General features: G+C 41.7%; 1 protein-coding gene across 1 annotated transcript; it reads right to left on the bottom strand.

Moving 5' to 3' along the window:
• Nucleotides 1-6,150: 6,150 nt before the first annotated feature.
• Nucleotides 6,151-22,536, bottom strand: UBA2 (ubiquitin like modifier activating enzyme 2). Its single transcript, XM_032230648.1, has 17 exons — nt 22,314-22,536; nt 20,093-20,176; nt 19,216-19,286; nt 18,387-18,451; nt 16,427-16,527; nt 16,199-16,320; nt 15,017-15,084; nt 13,922-14,043; nt 12,798-12,897; nt 9,958-10,118; nt 9,557-9,650; nt 9,355-9,467; nt 9,122-9,277; nt 8,859-8,955; nt 7,817-7,922; nt 7,477-7,604; nt 6,151-7,067 (listed from the first exon to the last, which is right to left on the bottom strand). The coding sequence occupies exons 1-17, from the start codon at nt 22,449-22,451 to the stop codon at nt 6,883-6,885; spliced, it is 1,911 nt and encodes a 636-aa protein (XP_032086539.1). The 5' UTR covers nt 22,452-22,536; the 3' UTR covers nt 6,151-6,882.
• Nucleotides 22,537-22,773: the final 237 nt, after the last annotated feature.

The following is a 22,773-nucleotide window of genomic DNA, read 5'->3' on the forward strand; positions in this document are numbered from 1 at the left end:
GCTGAATCCAAGAATAGGTAAAAAATTTTGTCAATTAGTCAGGAGAAATTTGGTATACGTCTCTTCTGGCTGGACTGAGTTAAAAAACTGACCCATCCAGTCAGAGGAGGCGTGGTCATCAATTTACATAACTCAGTCTCTAGGCTAATGGACAAAGTTAACCCATGCTTGGATTCCCCAAGCAGCACACAGGAGAAGATGGGAATGTTGTCAATGGGGATGGTGCTCAAGTTGTGCTCTTTTTTTAGGATTGCACCCAAGGCGCTTATTACTATTGATATTATCTTTGCTTTCTTTTGCCCCATCGATTCACTTGTTTGCAGATCTTTGTTTTTTGTGATTTTCTCCAGTTGTTTCTCACCCATTCTGCTGACTTCAGCTACTACCCTGTTTCCCTGAAAATAAGATCTCCCCAGATAATAAGCCCAACTGGGCTTTTGAGGGCATGTGCTAAAATAAGCCCTCCCCAAAAATATTGCAATGTAGCAGCAGCCATGAGGTGACCATGCTCGCCGCCTCCTGCACCTCAAAAATAGTAAGATCTCTCCGAAAATAAGGACAAGCGCTTATTTCGGGGGTCAAAAGAAAATAAGACCCTTTTCAGGAAAACGGTACCAAATTCACTATGCACGGCAGTTGATACGTGGCAGGGGCCCATTTGTTGAACTATAATTCTTAGTTTCATAATTTGCTTTTTTTATTTAATGCTCTATTTCAGGCTTGTCCCTGACTCCTGAGCCTGACACCGTCTTATTTTCTCCACAATTACAACATTGTGAGGGTTGTGTGGAGAGAGAGAGACGGCTCAAATTCCCCCATGCCTAAGGCAGAATTAGAATGCAAAACCACCTGGCTTCTAGTGGAACACTTTCATTACTAGGCTAAATTGGATCTCTTGTTTGAGACAGTCCCAACTCTGGGGACTGGCTGGAAAATCGGTGGCGTTTTGTTAGCAAAGTTTTTGGCAGCCATTTGCCGTTGCCTCCTTCCTGGAGCTGGGAGAGGGACTAGCCCCAGGTCACCACCCAGCTGGCTTTGTGGCAACAGTGGAACTAGAACTCATGACCACCGGTTTCTAGCATGATGCCATCACCACACCAAACTTACTATGTTTATGTTGTTGACACCCAGAAAGGTTGGTATTCCAAGTTATTAGTTCATATAGAACCACTGAAGCCCTCCTGCCATCTCCCCCCCCCCCACAACACAATCTAATCTAATCTATGGATTACTTGGCTTTGGTTTAAAGTACTATGTACAGTATTCTTATGATTTATAAAACAGTTCATGGTTTAAGGTGATGTGATTTAACCCCCATCTTAACCCTAGCTGTGAAAATTTACTCAGCAAACTATAATTAAAAAATCCAAAATTTCATGGAACTTGCAAAGCAAAACATTGACTAAATAATGCCCGATGCCTGGATTAAATGACTTCTTAAATAGCTTTCTTGGAAAAAAATATGAAATGATGCATCGAGTGTAGTGCTAGATGGTGAGATATTTTCATGGGAGGGGGAAGGAATGCTTATCATTGCATTCAGAAGGCAACATTGGCAGGAATAGTAAGTATTCTGGAAGACAGAAAGAAAGCCATCTTCTGGTTAAACAAAGCAATGTAAAATAGCAGAATTAAATTTAACAGACGGATGGAAATGTTTTCACATAGGAAAATGACACAAAATGTGTGGCTATAAAATGCAGCTAACATCACATAGTACATGTGAAAAGGATGTTGTACCTGATCACCAGCTAAGGATATTTGAAGTACTGAATCAGTTCAGTTCTAAGAAAGACAGGATGTGATGATGCTCTTCTAAAACCCAAAAGGATGCTACACAGAAGGACAAGACCCCTTCTCTAAAAATCAAGAGGGCAGACTCAAGGAGAGTCTGTTTTACTTCTTAAGCTGCACAGATTTCAGTGGCCTAAAAGTGCTTATTCTTCTTTAGCAAATATATAAAACAGTTTTAATTATAGGATTTGAAACCTTATTTTGCATGTGGCTAGATGGTGAGCAGAAATCACTGGACGTATTCAAACCTTTGGAGATTTGGACAGATGCTTTAATTGGGATTCCTGGCTTACACAGGCAGTTGGACTCAGTGACTTTAATGTCTTCTAACTTTATGATTCTGCAAGAAGTGTAACAGTGGCTGCTTTTGTAAGGATAGGCTGATCTGCTATTTAATTGTTTTGATTTAAATATTATTTTGCTGATGGTTTTGAACTTTTCTGGATGTTGAAGAGTGAGTGGGTGACCACTGTATCAGTCACACTGACTGTCATTACAGTACAGCCCTGAAAAAACCCATTATTTTGTATGGACTTGCTCATAAAGATGTTTGGAGAATTTGACCCACGAATGGCAACAGGATTAAGGAGGTTTTGTTACTGGAGAGACACAGGCTGATAGATGGAAGAATACAATTTAAAACTAGCTAAACCTAATTAAATTCATTTGTAATAGATATAGTTGAATAATAATTGATAATGATAGTAATGTATATAATGTTGAATTGCTATGATAAATAATAATTGGATATGAGAAGGGAAGGTTAGAAATATTCTTGGACTATATATAAAGGTTATTAATCACAATAATTATTACTATTAAAAAATAAAACTATATACAGTTAAATCTTAACTAATATGTGGAAAATGCTATGATATACGATATAATTACATAAAGAAAGGAGAATGATAATAAACTATATACATGGAGGATGGAATTTTTGGTATTAAGTATTATGGATGTTTAGCTAAAACAGGATATGAGGATTTGATGTTAATGGAGGATTTTATAAACAAGTAAATGAAATGTTAGCATGTAGTTATGGATTAAATCTTTGGCATAGTTAAGGATGAAGGATGTTTAAACAACTGTAGTCAACTAAAAGTGGAGGTATGATGATAATATGGTAAACATTTGAGTTAAGATATTTGAATTAATATGAATTAATGGAAGAGATGCACAAAAACTTGTTGTAACCAGCTGATATACTTTTTTATAACATATACTTGTGTTTTTTTTCTCTGCCTTGGTTTTTTTTGTGTGTGTGTGTGTGTGTTTTGATCCCCCCCCACTGTTGTGGGCATGTGTTGTAACAACAACAAAAAAAAAATATTAAAAAAAAAACCCATTGCATTCTCCAAGTCTATATTGCTATCCTAAACCTATTCAAGAGAAGTTTTGTGACTGATATGCAAACAACACCTTTTCACCTGGAGGACGTATCTCCCACCTGTCCATAATGGCTGGGCACACATGCGGAGTAATTTTCTCCCCAGGATTTTAGGAACTGTTGACCCAAATCTAAAAGAAATACTTTTTGGTTTTACTGACTTTCAGTGATAACTTGCACACCATTTTTGTTGCCCACCAGCCTTAATACAATTTAGATTCTTTCAATAGTTGAATGTTGATACAGCCAAGCACCAGCTGCATAAGCAGCCAGAAGATTCAGCTATGACTGACATGCCATAAATACTTAAGATTAGATAGATGGAGCCTACATTCTGTCATTCTGAAGTAAGATTGTTCTTTACTTATTTAATCCACCCAACAAGTCTATTAAAATCTAAATCTTTTAACAAAAACACGGAGAATGGAGGTTAATAAAGTTCTCAGCTCTCTGAAAATTACATCAGGTAGCCATGTGCAGGCCAGATTCTGCCCTCATCCCCAGGGACTGAGAGGAACGTAGCAGTGGTGGATTCCGGGCGGTATGGCCCGGTACGGGCATACTGGTGGCAGCTAGGAGCAGCGGCCACTGTACCAGAACGATGGCTCGTTGGGCCCACCTGCATTCCTGCGGCTGTGAGTGTGAACGTCGCCGCAGGCTGATTGCAGGGATGCCTGACTAGTCGTCAGGCCCACCGCAGATAGATCTGAGATAGATCGGGGCCCCAAATCCCCCTCATCCATATCCCTCCCCAATGGTGTGGGAAGATCGGGGGACCAGCCCTGGATTCCCGCTGGAGGAATTGGGAACGGTGCTAAATAATGGCGGCGAACCGACCTCTGCAGCACAATGACTCTCTCTGTACTCAATCGCAGTTGAGCGCGAAAGGCAAACTCCACCCCTTCCTGTTGTCGATTTGGTGCAAAGGCACTAACGGTTCAAATGGCTGGTGCCAACTACTGTGTCGGCGCAAAATTCAAAAGTGCCTCCAAAAAATGGCCAACGTCTTTCACTGTCCGGAGGGAGAGGGGGCGGAACACCAGCAGCCGAAATGGCGCGGCTGACTCACCTGAAACTGCGCAGCGGCGGCAAGGCTCCCAAAGCGCTGGAAACAGCGACCCATGCCTGACAATTCCGCCCGCTGGAGGTCACGCTACTTTCTCAGCGGCAAGCAAAGAGAATGGGAGGCAATAGCAGCGGGTTGCTGAGCCCTGCGCCAACACGAGCAGTGAACCAACTCTCACCACGGCCGCTTATCAGGGACGAGAGCGACGAACCAACCCTCTACTGATGAGAGCTGTTCAGACGCCCAGCGAGTAATCCTCCTGGTGAACGTTCCTGCAGGCGCTAGTCAAAAAGGAACCGCGAGTTCTATAATTTTAAGGAAACGAACACCAACGATCCGTAATCAAACACGTACCAAAAAAAGAGGAAAAATCCAAGTCAAATGAGCTAATTTTGTCTATTATCCTAGAGGAGAAAATTTTTTGCATCTCTTTAAGGCTGGACTGAATTAAAAAACTGGGCAGTCAGAGGAGGCGTGGTCAACAAATATGTAACTCAGTCTCTAGGCTAATGGACAAAGTTAACCCATGCTTGGATTCCCCAAGCAGCGCACAGAAGAAAGTAAGCAATGGAGAATACATATTGAAAGGAATGTGCTTGTGCCTCTTCCTAGTGCAGTGATGGGCAACCTTTTTGGCGTGGTGTGTCAAAAATCGGCAAAAAATCGAGCATAACTCGCGTTGTGTGTCACTTCGACAAAAACATAATTTTGCGCAATTTATAATTTAAACTACAAAAATGTATAATTGCAATATATAATTGTATTTAATAAACCAAAAACAAATTATTTAACATACCTGCTTAGTAACTTCTTTGTTCATCAGTCGATTTCGTATGTTGCCCTTGATATTATTGAACTTGTTTGGGGTGCCGTGAACCAGGGCTGTGGAGTCGGCTGCTTCCAGCTCCACGTTCTCATCAACATGCCGCTCCAGCCCGCCCCTGCTATGAATATTCCTAGTGACGCGAGGGCGAAGAATATGAATATTCATAGCAGGGGCAGGCCGGAGCGGCATGTTGATGAGGACGTGGAGCTGGAAGCAGCAGACTCCACAGCCCTGCCATGAACTGAGATAAGTGTGGTGCGGTCGTAACCGACAGTCCCAGGAGTAGACTCTCTGTGCCGGCCTGACTGGAGAGAGGCGCGCACTGTTCCCGCGCTCCTCTCCTGCGGGTCCTCCCTCGCCGCGCTGATGACGTGTGTGCGCACAGCACGCACGCCTTACCAGCAGCCCCTGCGCTCAGAAAGGGGCGGCGGTGATACAGTGAGTGTGGGTGGGGGAGATCACACGTCCCGCCCCCCCCCCCGTTCCTCCAGCACAGATTCTTTCATCCTCGGCGGCCGTGCAGGAGCCGAGGATGAATCGCATGAAATCCTGTGCGTGTCACCCCAAATGGCTACGCGTGTCAGCACTGACACGCGTGTCATAGGTTCGCCATCACTGTCCTAGTGTATTCCCCATATGTGCCTGTTTACTCTCTTCTAATCCCTTCTTTTCTAACATTTGCACTCTCTACAGGGAAAAAATGATCAGGTATAGGATATGTACTGATTGTAGTGCCATATATGTAAGAGAGATGCTGCAAAGGCGATAAATGAGCACCTTGGTTATATATATCCTTTGAATACAAGTAGCAGAACTCTCATTCTAAGATTTGAATACAGTGGGAGAGAGAAATGATGAGAAGTCTTTACTTGCATCTGCCATCTCTCAAGAGATAAACGGAATTGCTTTTTGATGTCACATTCATGTTTTGTTTTTATGGAAATGCATTGATTGTTGCTATTCCTTGCAGTTGAGTTAGATATTTCCACCCACTTTTCACACTTTGACATAGTGAAATCACTTCAAGAAGTTGATTTAAATGCTCTCATGGCAAATAATGATTTTTTTCTGACAATCAGTGACAAAAATTTTTATTTAAAAAACCCCTCCCTTTTCAATGCCAACAAAGAATATTTTTCAAAAGCCCTGCAGTATGTTTGTGGATGCTTAAGATCAAAGTTAGTACAGTATTATGAAGTCACTTTAAAAATCCTCAGGTCAGGACACAGATGGTCTGTGCCAACAGATGTAGTTTACAGCTAGTGTATCTACTTGGTCCATTAGATGGCTGGTAGAGTAGCAGTTAAGTTTTACATAACATCCTATATAAATAATCTGAAACTCTAACACTACACCAACATCCATTTTTCACACAGCAGGCACTACCAGCTGACTGAGTAAATCGTTTTACAGTAATTTACATAGCGTCCAATGACTACTTGAAACACAGCTCACCTTCATTTTCAAATTTAGTTCTGAAGGTGTGACAAATTGCAAGAACTAGGCTAAGAAATATTTTTTTAAGCCAGAATTGAAATGTTCTGAAAATTTACCAATTGATAACTCTTCACTAATCCGGGGTTCCTTTGTTTTCCTTTATCAATTCAGCTTTCAAACATTATGGAGAGCTTAATTTTGTGACTGTGCTTGAATGGATAAGATAATCCAGTACATTTCAAATAGCATACTGGGAAAGATCTAAATATGACGGAATGACAATGGCAGAGATTCTGCAATTCGGGCTGATACAGCTATTCACACCTCCTTTCCATTGGCCTTTTGGCACACCCTCTGGCATGGCAGCCCTCAGTCCAGGGCTATCACATCATCCTGTTGGTCATCTGGTAGCTCGGATCGCATTCTTTTCGCACCAGTGTATTCTTTGTCATCAAGCTTTCTCTTGCGGTTCTTAGCTTCTGTGTCATCGGCATTGTTTGATGGACCTTCTTCAGTCTCAACAATCATAACATCATCATCATCATCATCATGAGCTGGAAAGCAAAGAAGCATCATAGAACAAACTGGCTTTTCTTTAAAATGCAAGTTTACCGCAAGAGTTTGTGGTTTTATTTCTATCAGTACTTTCTGCTGTTCGAGAACAATCTTTTATGAATATGTCACAACCTGACATTTGCAGTGAAGGATGTGAATTGTTAAACCACTTTAATTCCTAAAATGTCTGGCCAAGGAGAGAGGAAGACATGATTGTGAGGACAAGACCAGCCTAGTAGGAAAGAAATTGGTGTAATCCTTATTCAGAGGATTAAGTAAAATCTGTGTATTTTAAAGAATATTACAAAATGTACAAAACAATTAGTTCTCTTCAAACAGCTTACATTTCAACATGCAACATGGCTGCCAAAACATCCAAAATATATCAGCAATATTGTTTTTTCTTACCTGTAGATGTTGAGGGCTGAACTCCATCATCACTTCCATTGGTGATATTTTTGGTGGACGGTTCTGATTTGGGACCAATGATCTCATCGCCAACAACCTCAAATTCCAAATCTTTTGCAAGGTCTTCGCTGCTCAAAAAAATACACACAAGAATAAGCTTCTATATGGCCATGGCTGCATGGTTAATGAGAAGACGTGTTTCTGAGCCTGCTCTAGGTTCTGGTAATTGGCCAAGAAAAGCCACAGATTTGATCTCTCTACTAGCAAGATCCCTGTCATTCTTTCCGTAGGAATTCTGATTTCAGCAATGCCTCATAAAGTTGGATTTGACCTTCCTCACCTGTGTAGCACATTGATCTGTAGGGTATAATCCTGCAAAAAGTCATCTGCTTGTAGCCGAGTGCCGTTTCGTATCCCAAATTCTGACAACATCTTGTGGTTATTTGCTGTAAGCAAGAAAGGAAATCAGAGAAAGGACACATGCAATGTTTTATGAAAACAACCTACAAAATTGTTATAATAATCAAACACAAGGCTGGTAAAACATTGAATTATAGTCAGTTTTTTACTTTGACTGGAAAAAAGGGAGATGCATGTACCATATTTGAAAAAAGAATATGGATAAAAAAAGTGAAGGTTTTATGGAAGCACTAAAGCCAGTGTTTACACAATTACTCCTTCTTTGTCCTCACAAAGAGTTGCTTCAACAGTGACTAAACATACATTCTTACTCAACCCCCATCTCTAACTTCAAGCATGCCATCTTCCAGCCCAATATGCATTCCTATTTATAGTTCAGCTCATGATAGGACTTCTTTCCTATGGATGCTTTCATTTATCTCTTCCACTTCCATATTTGTCCAGATGAGTCAGTGTCCAAACCTCATTTATTCCTTTCCATTTTTCCCATCGTAAGTACCCTTTTCCTTGCATCTCACACTTCTAGCAAGTACACAAGGAGAATTGGATTCCCAAAGAAGCCACTGAAAAAAAGGAACGTCCATGCTTTCATTTGTGTTTATGAATCTTTCCTGCTTTAAAAGTGGCTGAAGAAGGGCAATCCCCCCTCCCCGGTCCTCTTTTGCTTCTTGGAAAAGAAAGGAGAATAAGGGATGATGACCTGGCTAAGCAGCAAATTTTTCCTTGAGTTAGTTCAGTTGCAAAGGTGAATTGAGAAGAGAATATGTTTGTTAAATTAATTATAACCAGAATACAGTGTAATGTGCTTCTCAGAAAAAAAAGGTGTTTGTTTCCATTGTGGCGGGATTGGAGTTTGGGCTGAATAATTCTGATGAAATGTAACATATAGAGTTGAGAAGTGTTTTCTCCTTAATGTTTTTTTTTAATATATTCACTCTCTGGTTTTAACTTTAATTTCATACCTTCCGTTTCTCCTTCTTCTGAAGAGATGAGAATAGTTCCCTTTCCATCTTCTATTTGGACGTCAGGCGCTACCATATTAAATTTCTCTTTAACTATCTGTTAGATAAAAATATACTTTCAGATGCTAAGATTCTTTCTCCCTTTCTCTCTAAATTAAAAACAAGAATGTTAAAAATCAGTCTTGGGGCAGAGATTCTGGGGAGGAGCATTCTATCAACGCTGTTCAAGCAGGAATTGAATGGAAAAAGCGCAGCTGCTTTACCTTGTCTTGCAGGGTTAGAACAGAGACTTTGTAGACATTAAGCTTCACCGTCACTTCTGGTTTACTCGCACAAACATAGCAGTTAGGATTGGGGGGGTCCAGAGCACATGGAACAAGCAGCTTCTTTTTGGGGTTAGGTTGTTTATTCAGGAAAATCTTAGAGAAGAGAAAACAAACCATGTATTCAAGAGGGCCAAGAAGAAGAGAAAAGTACTTAGTTGCACCATACTTACCGCTCTGCACTGCTCAATTTTTCCCGAGAGAATTTTTAGTCCCTCTAGCACTATCAGACCAGCTATTATGGCATTGGTAGTAGCTATAGCTGGGATAATGTTTCCTGCCATTGCTGAAAAGGAAGCAGAAATAATATGCTTTTCCTGTATGTGGAAATGGCACAGAAAATATTTTTTAAAACTCAGGGAAACCAGAACTTACATTTAATATCAAATTTGCTCTTCATGTTCATACTAAAGATATGCATCCTGAGGTTTGCAGCAGAAGTGACAAAATCCATGGCAGAAGGCTCATCCTGCAATCAAGATTCTACCTTCGGTTAACAAGAAAATATCTATATATCATGAAATATAAAGTTAACTATATGGTCATTTTTTTTTCAGTTTCATATATTTTCAAAACTTTTCCCACACACATTTATCCAGTAAAGAACATTTTGATCCATTTATCAGCCTTCAAGTCAATCTTGGACTCTACGTCATTTATTTCATCTTAAATAGCGCTTTCTGGCTCTGTTCAATAGTATGCAATGCTACTTCTTAGGTAGCAGGCTGGTTTACTCCTCTGCATTCAACAGACTCTCGAACATTTGCTGAACTAACCTTATCCCATACAAGCTCAGCTCCATCACCTTTTTCTGCCAGTTGAACTCTCAGGGTCTCTATGCTCTTAGCGAACAAATGTGCAGTGCTCTTTACATCTAAAACCTGCTGATCCTTGAGGCCCAAAGGAGGTTCATCCTGCTGATTAGATGTGTTGCTGTCTTCAGATGGAAAAGAAAAGAAAAACTGAGCAAATTGTTCTTTAAAACATTCTAAACAGAATGCAATTTCACATCAAACATATTATTTGTACATTATGACAATGAGGCTTCCACTCACTCTACAACTATTACAAACACAAACGCATGCCTGAAGCCACAGCCTGGTTTCTGCTGTGATCCAAACCTCTTTGCAGAGAGAGAAAAACGGGCCTTCAAACAGTCGAAGGACAACGGTTTCAACGCTGGAAAGGCAACCCAAAGTGACCTTCACAACTGCCTGATTTGAAACCCCTCCGCTCTGAAAAGTTCATTACTTTAAGGCTTTACTGTATTTAGTATTTTATACATAACATCTATAACACAAACATTTTTAACATTTTCACACCAGCACTCGTGAAATGCAATCAACTCAAGGAAATCCTTCAATCAATGGTTTTTGATGACTTTGTGGGAAGATTGTTGAGGTGGTGGTAAGTCTGATGAGAACCCTGGAGGAAATGAATCATCTAGATCTGTTCCAGTCCAGTTTCAGGCTGGGATTTAGCGTTTAGTCAGCTTTGGTCACACTTCAATTATAGATGACCTGGGGTGAAATCAGGATGCAGGTGGTGTATTTACCCTTGTGCTTTCTGATTTCTCAGTGGCTTCTGAAACCATCCATCGTGCTATTGAGGAAGTATGCAAGCTTAGTGAAGCGTGCAAACCAGCATTTGCATGAATGAGAAGAGTGCATCTTTCTACTTCTGCCCTGGCCACTTTCTGCAGACGCACAATTGAGAACATTTTTAACAAACTGCATCACTGTTTGGTTTGATGTTAGCAGAGCCTCGGATAGAAAGTCCACACAGAGAGTAGTAACAACAGCAGAGAAGATTATAGGAAGCTCATTCCTGTTATTCAGGATACTGCTTATAAGTGTTATGTGTTTAGAGGTCAAAGCATTGTTAGAGCCCACACACCCCGACTTCATGGTCTGTTTCTGTTGCTCCCCTCTGGGAGGTTTTGAAATATCTATAGCATGATTGCTAGATTCTGTAGTATTCCTAATTTGGGTGGATCTGTTCCTAATGCCATCCATTTTGTAAATTCATAGGATCCCCCTCCCCCACATATATGTATACATTTAAACTAGATGTTAATGTTTTTCTGTGTCATCTGTATGTATAATGGTTATCTTTTGAGAGCTGAATGCAATAAAATTTCATGTTAATATATGCTGATTTCTGTTCTGTTCCATTTGTTTTATTTGTATTTGTATTTATATTCTTCTGAGCCAGCTCCATGGGTTAGATACTGGAAACACTGTTTACAGTAGTTCTCATTTCCTCTGGGGCTGGTTCCAGTCAACATTGGTTGAGGGGGATGACTCCGTAGGCCCTCACTTTGCCCACGGCAAATTCAATAGTGCTGTTGATGACCTTCCTCAAGATCTGGAGGCTGTATGAGTTTGGGTGGGGAACAGAAAGGCTTCAGCTCAACCTTGACAAGACCAAGTTACTTTGTTTTGGGGCCTATCAGTTGTAGACCTAGGCCATCTTTGGTGCTGAATGGGGTGGCACAACTCCAAATAGACCCAGTGTCCAATCTGAGGGTCCTTTTGACCTTATGACTCCAGCATGAGGAGCAAGTGTTGCTAGGAGGGCTTTAGTGCAACTGCACAAGCAGAAGTTTTGTCCTTCAAGGCCATTCCCTATGCCCTTTACAAGAGGGTCTTGTTCACTTTGATCACTGGGCAACAAAAGCAGTTTGCAATCTACCCAGAGTCATTAACGCCATGGTCACCTCCCAAATGGACTAATGTGTTCCACATGGGACTGCTCTTGAAGAGCACCCAGAAGCTGCAGCTGGTGCAAAATGCAATGGCTTGGGCAGTTACGTATAACCCTAGAACAATAGACGTCCTCCCTCTGCTTCACAATCTGCCTTGGTTGCTTGTCTTCTTCCAAATTCAAGGTGCCTTGTTATGACCTCTAAAGCCCTACGTAACACGAGGCCAGGTTATCTGAGGGACTGCCACTTCCTGGTTACGTCAACCTGTATCATCCAGTCCAGCAGAAGGGGGATTGTGCCTGCCGAGGAGCTTCATTTGGCAGAACCCAAGAGGAGAGCCTTTTCCGTCATGGCATCTTTCCTGTGGAACATCATCCCTGAGGCGAGATTGGCTCCAACCTGACCTTATGGACAACCTGGTCTAGTCATTCAGTTAAGGATTCAACCAAAATATGGAGCTGCAAGATATTTTGAAGTTTTGGAATGCACAAAACTTAATTGATTGTAAGTTTTGGAAGGTACTTTCCCATTTTATTTTTAATTAGTTTTTAACCAGTGTAGTTGTATTTTGATGGTTTTGTTTTTCAATTGTTTTGATGGTTTGGTTTTTGTGAAATTGTGTGTGCTAGCCAGTCATGTATATGAGATGGGCAGTTGTGGACATTAAATAAATAAATAAAAATGATTGTATTTTCTTTTTTGATGTTTTTTATTTGTTACCACTCAAAGTCCTTTGGTAGTTGGATGGCATAAAAATTAAAAGAGCAACTTGTCAAATTTAAATTGGTACGATCACATCCTTCAAACGAATATTCTGGGATCAGCACTAAATAAATGATGTAAATACACTGATCAGTTCTGCTGGAGGCTGATTCAGTTATTTTCAACTCTTAATCTAAAAATTCTTACCTTGATTTTGTATTTCATTCCAGTCCAGAGGAATAGGTGGTTTCCTTTTTCTCCAGAGCTTATCCATTGTTAACAGATACCCGATATCATCTTTGAAAAGCTAGAAAACCAGATTTGGAAAGAAAGCTTATTAAGTGATGTTCTTGTTTGCCAGAAATATTAACAGCTCTCTGGTTAGGGCTGATTGGGAATATTACAACAGAACTCTTTCAAAGATATGCTGAATCTTGACATTTGCTGATAATAAATTTCTGGAATACCTGAAATTGCTGAATGCAATCTTGTGTAAATTTGATAAAGACAGCAACATTAGTAAACATGCTATATTCTATTTGTGAACACTAAAGGTTTAACATAAACTGAAGTAGCCTAATGGCCCATAAAAAAATGTAATAAAGGTCATGTCAATCACCACCTTATCCCACTGCACTCCTCGGGTATAGAGTATAGCCCCCAGACCAAAAATGGTCCTCACCTGATACAAACATTTGTCCACCTTCTTGCTATTTTAGCAGCTCTCCCTTCTCAAATGTACGGCCTGTCGCTATGAAAAACAGTGCTTTCTCTAAAACAATACGAAGAGTGTGAATGCAGCTGGGAGCCTTTGGAGTTTTCGCATTCCTTTACCAGCGCAAGAGGAAGAGGACGGTGAGGGAGCAAGGCAAATACAGCTTCACGTGTGTGTGTGTGTGTGTGTGTGTGTGTGTGTGTGCCCACTACTTGTGCAAATGGAACTGCGAGTACATGGCCACAGGCCTCTACCACACCATGGCCCTAGGGTTGGGGACCCGTTTTACAGTATGGAAACAGCTTCCTTTCTCTTAAATGCCCCTGATCAAAACAGCTTAAATGCAGCTGATCAATGCCCCACAGCAACCAAGCTGGGCTATATAGATTCACCAGGTATAGAGGATATATCACTAATACATACATTGAAGTGCATTACAATTTTAAATTTTTAAAAATGTACAACTGTTTAAAATTAAAAAGCGATGACTACAGTGGTTCCGTGTTTCATTTAATTTCATCACTACCTCCCGGTATACAAATAGGCCCCATGGAAACAAGTCCACTGTTCTGTTTTTCTTCAGCTTGTACAGATATAAACACAGAGCCTGCCCTACCTTAGTGAAAAGCTTAACTGCATCATAGCCTGTGGATTTAGCCCATTCCTTCGTTGAAACCCGTTTGATGTCCCCGTCCTCATTTGAGGCTCTTGCTCTAGCCTCCACTTCTGCTGGCTCCCCTGTTAACAAAGGAACATTTCACACTCATTACTAAGATATTTTGCCCAAGATCTTTTACTGGGCAAAGAGCAGGTACTTCTTAGGAAGACAGCCCACAAAGGTGATTGTGGGTATTATTCAGATTACCAAGTTGGTTGGACATATGAAATATTCTGAAGACATGTTACTTTTTGCATTTCCTGCATCGGATGAAGAGAGCATCTTTCTCCTTCTATCTGGCCACTTTCTACAGAGGCATGATTGAGAGCATTTTAACGAAGTGTATCACTGTTTGATTTGGTGACTGCAGTGCCTCAGATAGAAAGTCCATACAGAGTGTGGTAAGGACAGTGGAGATTATAGAAAGCTAGCTTCCTGTCATTCAGGGTACTGCTTATAAGTGCTGTGTGCTTAGAGCTCAAAACATTGTTAGACACCACACATCCACTTCACGGTCTGCTTCTGTTGCTCCCCTTTGGGAGGAGGTTTCAAAGTATTTCTAGCACAACTACCAGATTCTGTAACAGCTTTGCTTCCTATGCCACCCGTCTGGTAAACTTGCAAGATTTGTTTTTCTCGCCACGTACATGTATACATCCAAACTAGACTGTGTTGTTTCTCTGTGTCATATAATAATATATGTGGGTATATGCATAATTTTGTAATTATCTTGTCATGTTTATGTAGTATATATTGGAAGTGGTGACCCTTTGAGATCTGTAAGCTACTAAATTTCCTTTCAATGTATGCTGATTAGTGTACATTCAAAGTGACAAAAAAGTTATTCTAAGTCTTCTTAATCCAAACCCTTTTAAGGAAAGGGATAAGACTTGGATGGTCCGGATAGCGATGCTTTTGTGGCAAGGAGAATGGAACACGCTGGGCTGGCCTCTGGGAGAAAAGCCTGGTGAGAAGCAGTGAAAGGTTCTTGGCCTCCAACAGGCAGAGTAAAGGGCTCATTTACTCAAGAACAAAGAAGAATTTCACACTTACAAGAAGCTTCAGGATCAGCTCTGTCAGGAGACACCTCTTGATCAGCATCTTCTTCTCCGAATAGTTGGCTGTGGGTTCAAACATACAAAATATACAATTTCATGGTGAACAAAGAATGTGAATATGCACATACACATATCACCTTTTTTCTTTACAAATACATTTGAAGAGCAATTATCCATTTGGTTTATTGGAATGTCTGCTGACTTTAGTCCAATTTAACAACAGTTTAATGATCGCCCTTGAAGTTACAAGGATTGTACCATCCTGGAGTCAGAATTGAAGTTTGGGTGCTTGGCAACCAGCTCCCATTTACAACAGTTGCAGCACCTTGTAGTCAAGTGGTCGCAATTTGCAACCTTCCCAGCAGACAACGGACAAGCAAAGTCAATTGGGGAAGTTGGACTTGCTTAATGACTCTGTGATTCACTTATCAACCTGCTTAACTGCAGTAAAACCACTGGTAAAATCAGATCTGCTCATCTGATGACTCTCATGACAATTGTCTGCTTAGTGACTGAAATGTCAGTTCCAATTGTGGTCATAAGTCAAGGATTATCTGTAGTAAACCTTCCTCTTCTACATAGCAGTCTACTATCTCCTCCAAGCTCTATCCTCAAATATATTTATTGTTAAGGAAGATTCTCTGACATTCAGTTGGAATTTGCTTTCCTCTAATTTAATCCATTATGTCATGCAGTGACAAAGACAGGTTTTGGTCTTCTATCATCCTTAGAGGAGTTTCACAAGTGTCCCTGTATCCTCCTCAGAGTCGTCTTCTCAAGGTCAAATGTACCAGACTGCAACTACTGGGATTTATCCAAAAGGGCCCTGCTGGTATTCATCACCCAGTGCAAATGTTAGAAAAAGAATCTCTGAAGAATTATTACAAAAAGAGAAGTTTTCACAGAAAACAGGCACTGATGGCAGCTGCAACTGAACAGGACAGGGCAACGTGTCTTCCTTGTGTTTAGACTTGCAGCAGGTTAACTGTAAGGATTTGTTACGTCCAGGTTTCTTCTACAGGGTGGGATCATCCACACAATAGTCCTAGCTGATAAATCTATATTCACCAGATAAGGAAGCCCAGCAGCTCAAGGAGTTACGAGCAGAGAGTAGCAGAGCTCTTCTGAAATTTGCCACAGGAGAATGGCATTTTCCCCTTCAAGAGGGGCAGCTTACTTGAATAAATACTTTGCCCACACAATGCAGTGGATGGGTTCGGAAGGAGTGTTCCGAATGGTGCAGCCTGGAAACGTTTTCTGGGTTGGTTTAGGATGACATTCATAACACTCTGTCACTCCCTGTTGAAGAAAAAATCATGAAAAAATGACCGCAGTGTGAGTATTGATAAATTTTGAGGATTGTAATGCTGCAACACCAGAGACCAGAAAGACAATCATGTCTTACCTTTTTGATAACTGTGACTTGCCCAAGATAGCCTGCGGTTCCACTTTCTATCAGAGGGATATCAGCAGCCAAACACATCCTGTTCACGTGGTTACGGGCAGCTGGGTAAAGAGATGACCATTACTGACTTCCAAGGACCAAGAGAGCTAGGTTCAATACTGCCATATTTCTCCCGAAAGTACAGTGATGTCAGTCCTATGAGATAGACCTGACTATAATAGCTGTCTCCCAATATTTAAGGGGCTTCAGAGAAGAACAGGTCAGCCTATCCTCCAAAGCACCTAAGGGCAGGACAAGAAGTAACGGGTGGAACATTATCAAAAGAAGAGATCTAACTTAGAAGTAAGGACACATTTCCTGACAGTGAGAACAATTAATCAATGAAATGGCTTGCCTCCAGAAGTTGTAAGTGATCCATCACTGGAGATTTTCCAAGAAGACTGAAGAACCATTTGTTTGGAATGCTATAGGGCCATAATGGCAAACCTATGGCACGTGTGCCATAGGTGGCACGTGGAACCATTTATTACCCAGTGCGTCAGCTGACTCCGGCCTTCTTTTGAGGCCATTTTTCGCCCTCTGGAGGCTTCAGGGAAGCTCCTGAAGCCTCCAGAGGGTCTCAGGGGAAGGCGAGGGAGGCTGTTTTTGCCCTCCCCAGGCTCCTAGAAAGCCTCTGGAGCCTGGGGAGGGCGAAAAAAGCGCACCAAAAGCAGGTGGGGGGGGGGAGAGAGCACACACGCATGCACGGTGGGGTCGCGCACATAGCATTATGGGTGTGGCACGTCCATGCACTACCCCCTAACTCCCCCCGCTTTTGGCACGCGAGCCAAAAAAGGTTAGCCATCACGGGTATAGGGTCTCCTGTTCAAACAGTGGGTTGGACTAGAAGACCTCCAAGGTACCTCCCAACTTCATTATTCTATTTTTTTCTAAAAACTTAGGCTAATGTTGAGGGCCTATGGAAGGGTTAGCGTGATGGACCACAGTAACGTAACAGTTTCTAGAAAAAAGCGAGCACATTCCAAGAAAGGGAGCCTGACAAGAAGCAACACAATCCAGAGGAAGAGATTTAGGATAGCCACTTCCTAGAATATGTCCTGGCCCACTGGTCTCCAGCGCTCTGGCGCACACGAAGACCAGCTGGCCTCCGCGTGCCAGAAGCAAGGGCAGCTGGCGACGGTGCACATGCCCACAGAGGGCTCTGCATGCCACTTCTGGCACGCGTCCCATAGATTCACCTTAGAACAAGAGTAATTATATGTTTAGTCTGATAAGATTCGGTCTATTTGATGGAAGCAAATAACAAACTGAACTTTGACTGATTGTTCTATGTCATTTTTTGGGCAGAGCTTGACAGCCATATAAATTGGGACTGTTTTTTTGTAACCGATCTTACAGGTCTGAATGTGCTTCTCTTCTCCCTCCTTTTATCTTTGTGTGAACATAGCGCTAACAATAGCTCTTAGACTTATACACTGCTTCACAGGTCTCTCTAAAGCGGTTTACAGAGTCAGCTTATTGCCCTCAACAATATGAGTCCTCATTGAGCCTGGTGAGATGTGAACTGCAGGCAGATGAGAGTCAGCAGAAGTATCCTGCAGTATTGCATTCTAACCACTGCGCCACCACCATGGTTCTTTGGGGGGGGGGGGGCTTGTCTGATGTTTTCTCAAATTTGTTTCTGACTACTGCATGAGCAGCAGTTCTTCTGTCATTCAAGACCATTCCCTGTGCCCTCTATAAGAAGATATTGTTCACTTTGATCACTGAGCAACAATTAAATCAGCAGCTTGCAATTAGAGCATTTAACATGAATTCTTAAATATTACTCTCATGTTTATCTATGCCTCCCATCTTATTATAAAATACATTGAAAAAGATATTTGAGGTTATTTGAGGTTACGAAAGTGTTTGTCTGTGGGACCCATTTAAAAATGTAAGATGCAAAGAGATATCTCACCTCTGTTATCTAAGGCATTCATTACTAGGGTGAACTGTCGAAAAAATTCCACATTATAATCAGCGCTGCAAAAAGAGCACATATCTGTTTTAATTAAGCGTGTCAAGTGAAACCTATATGAATACAATCTTTTCCAAACATCAAATCACTAAGTTTGTAATTCTACTGGTTAAAAAATAATTCAAAAATACTTTTTCAGTTAATAGATTAAAACAGTTTGAAGAAAAATAAAATGTTTTATTTCAATTTAATTTATTTTAATTAGCTGGAAAGCTAATTGATAGAAGGTTGCTGTTCTTTCCACAACCTATTTCTTTAAGTAAAAGTTAGGATCCAAACAAAACATTTTATTTTCTGAATAAAATTGACCGCATTATTATCTAGGCAGATATCTAGTGAATATATATCTTTGTTTGGAATATGTACAGCTGATGATGATGTTTCAGTAGCTATCAGGTATTCTATGTTACTAAATCAGAATTAAGTAGAAAAAGAAAATCCAAATAGTCTGATATATTACAATCCTTCAAGTTATGGAAGAAATCCAGTTATATGTGTGACAAACAGAAATTATTTCCAAAAAACCAGACATTTTTTTTAAAAAGCACCAAGAAAAAAAAAAGCACTCGGTTCCAAGATGGCTGCGTGTGTAGACACTGCAGCTTTGAGCTCCTGGTGTCTTATTCTTTATACTATTTATGTTGCTTGTATTTTTTGTCATGGATTGCACCAGTGAGGTTAAAATCAATTTTGTTGTGTACATGATGTACAATGACAATAAAGGCTATGCTATAAAAGCACTAAAAATCTTAAGAAGAATCAGGCATACTTCATAATGCTGTCATGATAAGCGATAATATTAGCTTGCTGGTGAAATTGTAGCACACTTTCCTTGGCAACCTGCAAGAGATCAAGAAAATCTATTGATACTCAAGAACCAATTAAATCTAAATTTTATACAGTAAGTCAAAATGACCTTATGGCTTTTTAATAATTCTACAAGACGAATAGGCAGACACAAAGCAAACCGAGATGGAAAGCAAAAGATTGGTGTATATACACCCTCTTGTTACTTAGTGATGGCAGTCCCTTCCAGTGTTTGGTCATTAAGCAAAATAGTTGCTATATGAACACTTGTGTGGAAGAGGGAGAGAGAAAGAGAGGCACTGCAAAGATCACTGGCAGAAACGATAGAATGACAAGCTAGAGGAAGGAACTAGTTGGTCAGCTATATTGGACTACATTCTGATTAACAGATATATGAAATAATAGAGGCACCGGCTGCTCATGCAAATGGAGCTGCGCACGCACTCTCGTCTGCTGCTTGCCCAGCCCAGTTCTGAACTGGCTGCATCCCAATACTGGGCCACGGCTCGGGGGTTGGGGACCTCTGCTCTAAGTCCTAAACAAATGATTTTACTTAGTGCCCAGATCTTGATGGCTTTGGAGGTGTAATTTTTTGTCTGCTTTTTAAATTTTTAATATTTCTTGTTTACTTGCTTTTAACCCAAGGCTGCAATATGTGAGTTAGGAAGCCACAAAATTGAATAAAATTAATGAATGTTTAAGGAACTGTTGTTTAGTGAAAAATGGAGAGGAACAAATTAAAATGATTTCTTAAGAAAGGGAGGGAGGATATAAATGGTGAATAATTTCAAATTAGCTGAAAAATATAAGAAACTACATATACTTAGGATTCCTCTTACCTGAGCTTTTGATCGCCCGACATGCTTCTTTTGAAACAAGAACTGCCTGTTGAGATTACTGACATCAATGGTATCCAGATCAATCTAGAAATATAGTAATTGTGGTTACCAGATTTATTCAGATGAATTAACAAAAGCATATTCTATGCATATCAGAGATCAAGCTCTGTAGTCAATGAATGAGGAAGGACCCAGAGAGATAGATACCCCTTTGCTTTCACCACAGTCTTCTCCAAAAATGTAGCTAGATACAATTTCATGTTAAAAGCTGAACACCAATCTGGATTTGGGTCATTGTGGAATACAAATTATTAAGTTAAGAAATAGTATTTCTCAATCCTCAATTCTTTTCAACTGCCTGCTTCAATTAGCAGTCCAAGTTCCGAAAAGAATATATCTCACACAATATTGTCTGCTATGTGCACAACAATCTTATACATTCGTGAGTGTCAAATGGGTCTCTTCTTTGTATGTTCAGGGCTTCATATAGGTTCTTTGATAATCCCACAATTATTGGAATGCAAACAGAATGAACTGGGTCCAGGTTTAGTCATACTTAAAGTAGAATAACTGAGATCAGTGAGACTTCAGCTAATCAAGGTATCAATGGATTTGCTCCCAGCATAATTAAACCTGTATCCAACCTAATGCATATTAAAAATATAGATACTTGTGTTTTCAAGCTTTTACTTTGCAATAATCAACAAGTAATAATTTATTTTCCTTTGCATTCTAAAATAAAATTAGTTATGTTGCCTGTTCTACCATTATCTCCTGGTGAACTCAAATTATAGAATGAGATTAATCAGTAAAACGTAGCTCAACTAAGCTTTATTAGCAGAATTCTTTTTAACCTGTACCCAGCACATACAGGTGCAAAAGTATACTGATCTAAGCTAGAAATATAGGAATTTGATTGATGGATGTCTGAAAATAGTATTTGAAATCCTCCATAGTTTTTGTATTCTTTCTTTATATTAAAGTTTGAAATTTTAGGTCTTTTCTATTTCCTGCATACCCCATGTCCTTATGTGAAAATATTAATTCACTATTATTTTTACAATTAGGTGCTACCAAATACACAGTACACAAACACTGAAAAGGACACTTCCCAATCTTAAGGAGTTTTGCAAAAAACAAAACACTTGACCCTTCAATTTTGCAGGGAATATATTTTAAAGAGTTGCAAATTGGCAGCAGGAAAAAAAGAGCTCAATTATGAATTGACAATCTTGCAGCAACCAAAGGCAAACTGTAAGTATAAAGACACATTAAATGCATTCACACAACATATTACATTTTACTAGTTTTAACTTGGATGGGGAGGGGAGGTCCCTGTGTTAATGTTGTGTTAATGTTAATTGCAATATGCTAATCCAGGCAAACGGGTTTATTTATAACAAAGTTAGCTATCTTGCACAAACTTTCATAAGATCTCATAAGTACCCAATGAATAAATGCAGTAAGACTCCAGATAGGAATAGAAGCGCTGAACTCAAAATACAAACCACTCATCCAACTCCCCGACAGCAACCCAAGGGAAAATCCATTATGAAAGAACTCGCTACTGTTCTTTACTATTTCTTTCCAGGCTCTAAAGCAGTGTTTCTCAACCTTGGCGACTTTTAAGCATAGCTGGCTGGGGAATTCTGGGAGTTGAAGTCCACAGGACTTAAAAGTCGCCAAGGTTGAGACTGCTTTAAAGGTAGCCTGCTCTCTTTCGGGGAGGCTCCACCGTCAGCGGCCACCACACCGGGAGTCAAGGACTGCCTTGTGAGATGCAACGGCTGCAAAAGCCTTGTGGGACGGGCTCCAAATCCCTCGGGGGGAAGGAAGGATATCAGGGCAGCTGCCGAGAGGGAGGGTCAGCCCCCCCCCCCAGGTTCTGCTGCAAGGGAGGCCGGTTCCCTCCGGACACCGTTCGCAGCTCCCCACCTTCCAGCGTCACTGCTGGAATGCTCTGCGGGGGCCCGGAGGGCTGCTTTCCCGGCGACCCTCGTCCATCTTTCCGCCGGAGCCCCTCGGCCGCCTTTTTTCTCTCAGAGAGCCCGCCGGGAGGCCTACGCGCGCACAGCCAGCGGAGAGGCTCCCTTCGCGCGCCGCCGTCAGGCCCCGCCCCTCCCGTGTGTGTATGTGTGTGACGCGGGAGACCCGAAGGCGCCAAGCCGCGCGAGCGCCTGCCCCTCCCCCCACGCCCGCCCGCGCGCTTCCCAGGCCTCACCACGTCGATGTGGGCGAAGCCGGTGAGCACCAGGTCCTTGAGGAGCTCGCAGCCGATGCCGCCGGCGCCCACCACCAGCACCCGCGCGGAAGCCACGGCCTGGGCCAACTCCCCCTGCAGGGCCAGGGCCGCCGCCATCCCAGCACTGAGGAAGCGGGCGGGAAAAAGGGACGGCGAGGGACTCCAGCCAGGCGCCGCGCATGCGCCGCTCCTCAGGCCGCCTCCGGCGACCGTCACCGTAGAGCGGGAAGCGTACTCCCAGAGCGGCCGCGGCCCTCGCAGCGCGGCTGCCCCTAGCGGCCGGCAGGCGGCGGCGCGTCTCCCTTCGCCCTTCGCCGCCTCTCTGCCCCGGCTGCCCGCAGCGCGGAGAAGGGCGGCCGGCTGGAGGGGCCCCGCGCTGTTTCACGCCAACCGGCCGGAAGGCTCAGCAGCAGGAGGCCTGCCCGCTCGGCCGGCCTCT

This window comes from Thamnophis elegans, chromosome 14, assembly GCF_009769535.1.
Source record: "Thamnophis elegans isolate rThaEle1 chromosome 14, rThaEle1.pri, whole genome shotgun sequence".
In the NCBI taxonomy this organism is placed as follows: Eukaryota; Metazoa; Chordata; class Lepidosauria; order Squamata; family Colubridae; genus Thamnophis; species Thamnophis elegans.